The sequence below is a fragment of the Leuresthes tenuis genome, unplaced genomic scaffold, assembly GCF_036924035.1.
Source record: "Leuresthes tenuis unplaced genomic scaffold, fLeuTen1.0.hap1 SCAF_23, whole genome shotgun sequence".
NCBI lineage: Eukaryota > Metazoa > Chordata > Actinopteri > Atheriniformes > Atherinopsidae > Leuresthes > Leuresthes tenuis.
Genome location: NW_027325377.1, coordinates 17,620,112 through 17,629,556, shown reverse-complemented (window position 1 = coordinate 17,629,556; position 9,445 = coordinate 17,620,112). Strand labels below are relative to the sequence as shown.

General features: G+C 40.5%; 1 protein-coding gene across 1 annotated transcript; it reads right to left on the bottom strand.

Annotated features, from left to right (window-relative positions):
• Nucleotides 1-216: 216 nt before the first annotated feature.
• chpt1 (choline phosphotransferase 1) lies at nucleotides 217-8,551 on the bottom strand. The gene is made up of 8 exons (XM_072377285.1): nucleotides 8,112-8,551; nucleotides 5,987-6,134; nucleotides 5,734-5,875; nucleotides 4,786-4,870; nucleotides 4,237-4,368; nucleotides 3,999-4,157; nucleotides 3,753-3,878; nucleotides 217-1,874 (listed from the first exon to the last, which is right to left on the bottom strand). The coding sequence occupies exons 1-8, from the start codon at nucleotides 8,349-8,351 to the stop codon at nucleotides 1,758-1,760; spliced, it is 1,149 nt and encodes a 382-aa protein (XP_072233386.1). The 5' UTR covers nucleotides 8,352-8,551; the 3' UTR covers nucleotides 217-1,757.
• Nucleotides 8,552-9,445: the final 894 nt, after the last annotated feature.

The window sequence follows — 9,445 nt, the reverse complement described above, 5'->3', positions numbered from 1 at the left end:
AACAGCTTCCATCAGGTTTTATAGACCAAGTTGTATACTTTGAACCATGAACCTTTCCTTCCCTTCTCCACCCTCCAGTCATCCTTGAACAAGTTAGTTTTGGTTTCATTTATCCAGGTAATAGGTTAACATGCATGAAGGCATTTCTTGATTGCAGACTTTGCGATGATGCCCCCTTCTCCTCTTGTTATTCACCACTGACAGTATTCAACAAAATGGATGAAAAATATTGTCTTTATTACAATCTTTTCCATCTATTAATAGAAAGATGTTTCACTGTGTTATAGAACTTTACAACAAAGTGTATGGAATCCAAGTTGTACATGACAATGCATAGTTCCAAAGTCCATCCAGATATTATGCAAAATTATCTGTCAACATGCTCATCTGTAGTGTCCGTAATGCTGCAGGAATCTGAGAGGAAGATGTTTTGCAAAATCAAATCTTAACACCATTTTTAACCCTTAAATAGTTTTCCACGCTACAGAAAAATCCCTTTGGATCCCAATCAACCTGAATTATGTTAGTCAGATTACAACTTCTCTGTGATATTCCATCATTATACAGTCACTGGCAAATCTTCAATAACCAGCCAGTCACTCTACCTACACATGAAAGACACTTTATGAGTGAACAGTTAGGGGGGGGGGGGGGGACTAAACAAACAAACCAAAATGAAAACAGTAGCATTGTTGTTTTTCATAACTATTGCTGTATCTGGTAAGATGCTTTAGTGAAAAAACAAACACATAAAAAGCCGTTTTAAATATTCACAAGTTAAACAGTAATTACAACAAAAATATTTAAGGCGTCTTCAGTTCATCTCTGTACAATCACACATAATTAACTATTAGCCCTTTAGGGAGAAGAACAGAGAAAGCAGAACAAGTCGAGTGTTAATGCTTCATCAGCTGACGGCGCTCTAAAGGTCACAGATGACTTATTTTCCAGGAGTAAAAAGAAGTAACTAGAGCTTTAAAAAAAACAAAATCTGGAAACTGGAGTGGTGTTTGTAGGGAGAACCTAAAAGAGGACCCCGTCGTCGTTTTCAGCATCAACACATGACTTTTTACCCCTTCACGGCGCTCATTGACAACCTGCCAGCCCACATTGGAAACTTGATTGTTTGAGGTTTTAAAGGTCATTTAAAATTTTTTTAAGCTACATTTTAAAGCCCTGATTCATGTCAGATTTAGTAATTTAATAAATAAAAAGTAATTTTTAAAAAAAAAACAACCTTTAATTAGGCAATCTATTTAGTCTGGGCCTGAATCAAAGACATTTTGGTGGCGCTCATGTCTATGTGTCACAAAGATGACAAAGTGACCTGAACGCGTCTTGAAATTTAAAGCAGATAGAAATGCTTTGATATATGCCCAAGCAATAGAATACCTACTTAAAGAAAACATTTTGGTATTCAGGTTGAATAAGCAGAAAGTGCCTCTTCAACGTAAAAATTTAAACTTCATTTTTTGCGCTGATGCTTAAATTGAAATACGATTGGCCGCAACAGCCGGGACTTAAAAAGAAAACTCTTCCAATCTACAGATCCATGCTTTTCAAACGTTTTTTTTCTTATTTTGGTTTGCAGTGTTGGGTTGGTTTGATTTTTTTTTTTCCCTCTGGTGGGTGAGGCAGTTTCAATCGGAGGTGGTTACTTTGTCAAGGCTCGGGGTCGAGGGTCTGTCCTCGTCATCTGCTTTCAGCAGCGGGGAGAGATCTGTGTCTCTTCCCGCCTCCTCCCGCCGGGCAGGCCGTCAGTCGCGGTGGGCGTGGCTCGGAGGCGTGATGCTGAAGACTCTGATGCGTAGGTGGGAGGCGATCTGGAGGCACACGCCTGTGCAGTAGCGCGTCAGATCCAGAAGAGAAAGTATCTGAGGAAAAGATGAGGTCATGTTACAGCTTCAAGTGTTGAATTAGCCCACAGGCATGACTCTTGATATTAACAATAGTTTGTAAAGTTGCTGATTCTGATTCGTGTGACTTGAACTGTGATTTGCTTGAGGACTGTTCAAGCAACATGATCGGCTATCACTGAGATAAAAAGTATAATTTATGGCTAAAATAGCTATAAGGTGCCTCGGTCTGAAGAATAAAGCAGGGTTTTAGCATAATAACTCAAACTCATCCTGTCAAAACTGCAGGGTCAAAGGCAGGATTTGCACAGCCAAGAGAGGTGACATACGTCAATGGAATATTTATCTCACTGGTGTAAGAGAAACTGTGCCCTTTAAATGCCACTTTAAAGAAAGCTGGTGTGAAAACAAGCCGAGCTGAAAGATGCACCGATTCCAACGATGAGTCATCAAAGCTCACTTGTCTGGCAAGTTTTTACTGCCGGTTAAAACTAACCAAGGCGTGAAAATAAAAATAGCAATAACTGAAAGTTTTTTGTCATATGATCCAGGGTGAGCAGTATGTTTAATCCCAGCATTTACCAGTATTTGGCCCGTCGGACACATTTGCTGGTTGGGTGTCAGCCTCATGAAGCAGCAGCGAACAGTTTCTACATTTCCTTTCAGTAATTCAATCCAGTGGCGTTTGCTGAGTTACAAAAATCCTTTTCAAGCTAAACATACAGCGGAGGGCAAAAATTCAGGCACAATTCCTGATAAAAACATTCTGTTATTGTGACGAGAAGACATGACCGACAAACCTAAAAATAAACAGTGAACTACCTGAGAACCGATCTCTAAAAAGCTGTAAAAAATGTTCAATGTTCTAATTATTAGAGATTAGTGAGATAGTTTTGTTACATTTTAGAGTGAAGGAAATTCAAGAAACATCTACCCAAACTACTGAAAATGCTTACAAAGTAGGAGAAAACCATAAGAAGCATTTTCAGGAAAATGTTTTGTACATATGTTGTGTGAGTTGCTACAAAGGCAAATTCTAACCGGCTGGAAAATAACTTAAGGAAGACTTAGCAGAACAACTGTTCTACTGTACAGTTGTTCCTGCAAAAATAGGACTTTCATGGAAGAGTCATTGGAACTTTCCTGGGGCCAGATCTTTGCAAATAAAAATCCAAACGAGTCTGATGCATTCTGGAAACAAATCACAGGGACTAAGGAAGTTCAAAAAAGGCCTTTTGTAGATAAGGGGAAACGTTTGGTGTCTGTTTCGTGTGTGTGTGTGTGTGTGTGTGTGTGTTGCAGCTAGTGGCATGTGGAAACATATCACAAGCTGAGGGAAGAATGGGTTGGATTAAGTACAATAATATCCTGGAAGTAAACAACCCAGCATCTGATTCAAAACAAAGTTCTAAATCCACAATGGGCTGCCTATAAAAATGCAAGCTGAAGGTTTTGCCACATCCCACACAGTCTTCTATCCTGGACATCATTAAATACCTGTGAGAAGTTAAAAAAAATGGTATATTCCTGAAGGGGGAATACTTTTTATAGCCAAGTGCTAACTACGAGGCAAATTTTGCTCAGGGCATTTTTCCAGTGTAAATTAAAAAAAAAAAAAAAGCTTTATTTGCTTAAAATGTGAGAAAAATACATGATCTTTAACATTACAGTGCTAAAGTTAGATTTGGTTCATGTTGTGGGGTGATGACACTGAAGAGGGTTCATGTTGTCAGGTTCCATTTACTACAAATCGGTTCTGACAGTCTCATAATGTAGAACTTATGATTCTAGTTATGAAAGTCAGGTTGTCTGAGGTACTTTACCACTTACCCCTGAAAATAAATGAATAAATAAAAAAGACCTGTGTATACGTTTAAATGTTTTTTCAGCACTGACCATGGCGATCCAGAGGACGATGTATTCGTCAATGAAGCTGTTGAAGTACTGGTTGAGGAAGAGGAGGCCGGGCCCAATAAAGGCTGTGTCGGGAAGGTGCAGCTCGCTCTTGGTCATGTGTGCTATCTACAGACAAAAAAAACACAAGGTAAAGAGTTTAAATGCATTCTGTGCCGAGTCATACAGACAGACACAAATGTTCGCGTTAGGGCAATTCATTTTGGGTAAGAAGACAATCAAACGTACCACCAGCTTGTTGGAGATCTTAGCGATGACCATGCCAAAAGTGAGGAGGTACAGACAAGGGTGGTGCTCAAATAGGTGGCTGGACGACTTCTTGAAAATGATGAATGCCAGCGTGAGAATGAGTCCAATGTGCAAACCAGGACTCAGCACACTCGTGTCCTAAACAGCAGAACTGATTATTAGTATATGTCGTCACAGAATAAAATTGGTAACACATTTTAAAACTCAAGCCACTTACAGCCACAGTGGAGCCATTCTTGCCAACACCTCCATTCAAAATGACATAGAAGTAGTTGTAGCAGGAATACAGGGCGCCCCCGACGATGCCCATGATGGGGAAGGTGTACAGCTTCACTCCTAATATGGGCAACTATGGAAACACAGGCGGGTCAAATTAAACGGGTGACAAGAGTTTATAGAAAGAAGAAAGGTTCGTATATGAGAGCTGAAGCATGCCGAGCGTGATGGGAGGGTAAAGCAAAAAACAAACAAAAATGCAGGTGACATCATCAGCTTTTTGAGCCAGATCATGTCCGATAGATGACCTGTTGCCATGACGTTGACTACCAATATTTACCTTCTCACTTCTCTCATGTGATGTTAAGTCAAGCCTCCAAAGGCAGCACAGAGTAAAAGTAAAACACAAATTCTATTTAAAGACTAGAAGAATGGCTAGAAACTAGGAATTGATTCATTTAATAGCTCTTAACTCAGGTGAAATGAAAATGTCCCTGTGAGAACAGTGTTGTTGCATGTGAGTGGACAAAATGGGTTTTTCCTCAGTTACCGTGGTTTGCCAAAGGCTCACGCCTCCAAAAGCTGACATCAGGTACATGATTACCATGGCCACCTGCACCTCTGTGACATCAACCCTGTGCAGAGATTAACAGCGAAAAACTGGTTTTAATTCAGCATCTTTGTTTGCTAAATGTATCGATCGAAAATCAAGTCATGTCAAAAGATTTCGGACTCGGGGATAAACAAATCCAAGCAGACCATAGATGAGTTCTCGCAGCTTTCAGACAACATGAATTTCCTTTTTCATCACCTCCAACACACTTATTTTCACTAGTTTTGACTTTGTGACGGAGTTGCTGTCATTCCCAATTACTTCCACTTTGTTATAACACCACTGACAGCTGACTGTGGAATATTTAGGAACGAGGAACTTTCCAGACTGGACTTGTTGCACAGGTACCAGGCTGGAATTCACTGAGCGACCCATTCTTGGGTGATTGGAACACCAGAATTTAATTATTTGAATGGGTGAGTGAAGACTTTTGTCAATATAGTGTATGTGCAACATTCTTGGACAAAGAGTCTCTTGCGTTTGGTGCCATGATGCACACGTCTGTCAACATCTCAAACACTTTATGAATGATAGATTAATGTTTGCACAAGAACGTTGCCCCAGAGTGGGTGGAATTAGTCAATTAGTCAGGGGAATTAATGTTGTGAAGCCCTGAGTTCAGATCCGAGAGAGAACCTTGTTCTATTTTTCCTGTTTGGTTAGGGTTATACAAAAAGCTAGTTCTATTTTGATATCAAACAGGTTGGATTTAGGCAACAAAAGTGCTTCGCAAGGGTTAACAAATAAATAAATAGATAGATAAATATCCTGTTTGGCTTAAACTACATCTTTTCATAACCCTTCATAATGAAAACAAAGGCAACACCTTTGTGTGGAACAAAAAAAACACACAGGATACAATTAGCACATGAGTGTGGAACTTACAGGCCAAAACGGAGAGTTCCGGACACATAGGTCTGCCAGTGAGCGCAGAAGAACATAAACATCCCGATAAAACCACAGAAGAACATCCAGTTTGAGTATCCTCCTATTCCGCATGAAATGCAAGTTCCCACAGCAACAAAGACTGAAAGGTAAAAAGAAAAACGTTGAGGAAAAGATACGATTCAGCAAGTGTTCATTTAAAAGTGTTGTTAATTTAATGATCTACTAGAATATTACAGTTTGGGTGAAGCACCTGTGGAGACGGCATCACAGCCGTGGTCAAAGAGTTCTCCGAGTGCTGAGCTGCTGTTTGTCCTCCTGGCCTGTTTGCCGTCAATAGCATCCAGAGACTGGTAGATGAAGAGCCCCAGAGCAGACAGGATGAAGGCCCATGCTGGAGCCTGAGGTGGAGGAATGAGAGAACATTTCTTTTAATGATTTATGCCAACTTGTACTAAATAACACTGTTAAACGGCTCTTTATATAATTTTCCCGAAGTAAAAACAATTAAGAAAATACCGGTTATAGCTCCTGATTTGCGAATATTTGCGGTTTCATATAAGCATTAACTAAGTGCAGCATATATGAGTTGGGGACTTTCGATCAGAAAAGAGTTTTAAGAATGACTCCCTGGAATCTGGAAAACAGGAAATGGATGTTTGATTATTCTCAAACAATAGACAAACAAACCAATAATTACAACAGCGGATGTCAGCACTTTAGGAATGCAGCCGTCTCACTGTTAAACCTAAGAATTTGAGTCCAGATTAGCAAATAGATGCGCTCACGACTTTTGGAACTCATTAGCCACTTATAAAGTCATTCTATTAATTTATTCATATACACATGCATATACCGTACATTTGGTTAGAAGTTAAGAATTGGTATTTTTTGTTGTGACTGATTACAGAACATCATGGGTCAGGCTGTGGGAAGCTCTAGCACCAGTTCTATCTGCTTGATTAACACATATGTCATTAATGTGTGTATCGTGCCACCCAGCACCATATGCACTACAGATTATTACAACAGTTACAGAGTTTAAGCTACAGAGTTTAAATTAAGTATGCAGGGAGAGGGATTCTGCCAAACTGGAGCAGCTCAATTCCTCTTACTAGGATGAAGGTTATGGACCATCTGGACACTGATCCAGTCAACACACTGTGTTAATAACTACAAAGAGTGTGTGTCTGAACGGAAGTGTGTGCTAGAGTATTTAAGAGAAACTCAGTCCGTCTTTCTAGGGAGATTAAGAATCCCATGCTGTCTAAACTTTTCAGTCAGTGCAGGGTTTTTTTGCCTTAAAGTCTGTGTACTAAGTGCCTCTTTGACCAGACATGCTTTATTACAAGGGTTACTTTAGGGACATATCTGAACTGTATCCAGGATCTAGAGACTTTACAGACAAAAGTGGACATTGGTAAAATATGCCTCAGTCTATTCTGAATACTGATAGAGGAAACTGACATGCTTTGCACTTGTGGAATCTGACAGCAACAGCATGCTGCGTGGACTTTGATTCCACTGCAAGGTTCTTATGGTTGGAATGGACAAAGGTGTGCATCTGATAAAGACAAAACTCTGCACTCCCTGCAGTAGTTATTACAGCACAATGAATGCGCACATACAGTTCTGTTGGATCATAGGTCAACTCTTAGCTCAGCTGCACGTTGTAAGGCCTATTTCTGGATTTTATGTAGTGAACCAGTGATTCGACATGCTGGTTTTTATGTACCCTGCAGAGTTGCTAAATGATAAACCTCTACTGTGATGGTGGACTGAAAAACAAGTTGTTTTTTTTCTCCAAAGTGATGTCTTGCCATAAACAACGCCGCATCACACTAGGGCGGACAGTAAATACTGGTCGAAGCGGTCAACTTTCCAAGAACAGCCGCGATAAGATCACATGACCACACGTTAGAGTTCATGTCCCGTCGCTGTTTAAAAAATGTGACAATTAAACAGCTCCTCGTTTCGTGTAGCTACTCAAGCGTAACATGTTGCGATGCAACATCGTTCCTCGCTGATTGAGAGTCTATCTTCAATTCGGTTTAAACCTCCAAATAAAACGCGGTGGTTCATGTCTTCAAATTGCCAAAAATACACCGCCAACGGCACTAGCTAGCATAATGACCCCGTTATAAAAAGTCAAAAAAGGTACAAAGTACGAAATGGCTTAAAGGCTCAAATGCATGCCGAATGAATAAATAGATATTACTGATTCAGTATATATTTGAATTTCTGTATTTTTTATTGGTGCAACGGAGTGTACTTTGACAATGTCCTAATTTTGGACTGTGTTCTTTCCATGCCAGAGGTGGGCACATAATTAGCGCTTGTCTCCGTGTGGAAACTTTAACCAAGGTCGCTCTACTCACCTCCTCTGTTGCCGTTGGACAATAGTACACAAGCACCACTGTGGAAAAGATATTGACCAACAGTCCAACAATGGTTAGCGTGTTTGGTGCAATCCATGTCGGTATTTGCTGGACCAGCCAGTTCCAGTAGATCTGACACGGTGGCTCAAACAGGGAGCGACCGGAGGCGCTGTATTTATGCTCCTCCAGCCGCTTGAGTTGTGCGGGTGACAGCGGCTCTGGCCACAAGAAATGTAGCATTATTTTTCTGCCTCCTCAAAGTACTGTGAAGAAATACTGCCCGATACTCCCAAGTAGTTGCTCAGGAGGGGCTATATGTTCTCTCGGACGACTCCCAAAAGGTAGGAGATCATTTGGCATTTATAGTAGGTCGAGCAGACGAGGCCATTTCTACAGCGGAACCAAATGCTGTCGATAGTCTGTACGTTTCTGATCGAGGTGCATCCTGGCAGGAAGCGATGGTCCGGAAGGAAAAAAACATGCCTGTCTACCGGGAATTTTAAATGAACATGTGGGCGAATGGCAGCTCGTCCAGTGTGGGAGAGATTATGACTGAGCACGCATTGTGTTTGGCTGCTTCTTTTTAATCACTGCAGGAAATTCTGGCATGCAACCAACCAAAAAATAAAGTAAATTGATTAATTTAAAGCACGGAAAACACAAGTACTAAACGCATATGAATATGACTATCACAGATTATTGATATTATTACAACGTGTTATGAGCATTTTCATAGCTAAGCTCCCAGTGCTTCCTTGTAATGTTCTCTGCAGCAAAATGGTTGTACATTTTAGTGAGAGAAAAAAAGAGAATTTGGTGCACAATTTTTTTTGGGTTGTGTGATATCAACCAAGGGCCAACGTTGTACATAACACACTCAAATATACCCATTCCCTTTAATTATTCAAAAATGCCTTTCAAAGAGCGCATCTTAGCCTTAACATTGGTTTAGTTGGTCAGAAATCAACACGGTCTGCCTTGAATTGAAAGCTATTGGAACCAGTGACACTGTCTAAGCAAGTATGGATTCAGAGGTGGTCATCCAAGAAAGAAGTTCCTGCTACAAACTCAACACCTTAAAGTTTGCAAATGACTGTCTGAGCAAGGAAAACTACATTTCAGTGAAGCAAAGATTAAGTCAGCTGGCAACCATGACCAGAGATAAGAATTTCTACCCTGAGAACATTGTGCCAGCTGTAAATTGTGGTGGTAGTATCATGCTGTGGAGCCCCTTTATTAGATGCTGATACTGTATTTCAGAGCCTTCTTGTCGTGTACCTCCTCACATCCATAATCACATGGCACCGTGAGCTCAGTTTGAATGATTTAGCAAT

Excerpts from the sequence above, each read along its gene's own strand:
- chpt1 (XM_072377285.1), bottom strand. The coding sequence starts at position 8,351 with ATGCTACATTTCTTGTGGCCAGAGCCGCTGTCACCCGCACAACTCAAG. Across the intron at positions 6,135-8,111 it reads GTCCAACGGCAACAGAGGAG|GCTCCAGCATGGGCCTTCAT; the intron begins GTGAGTAGAGCG and ends CCTCCACCTCAG. Across the intron at positions 4,871-5,733 it reads GGAACTCTCCGTTTTGGCCT|GGTTGATGTCACAGAGGTGC; the intron begins GTAAGTTCCACA and ends ATCTCTGCACAG.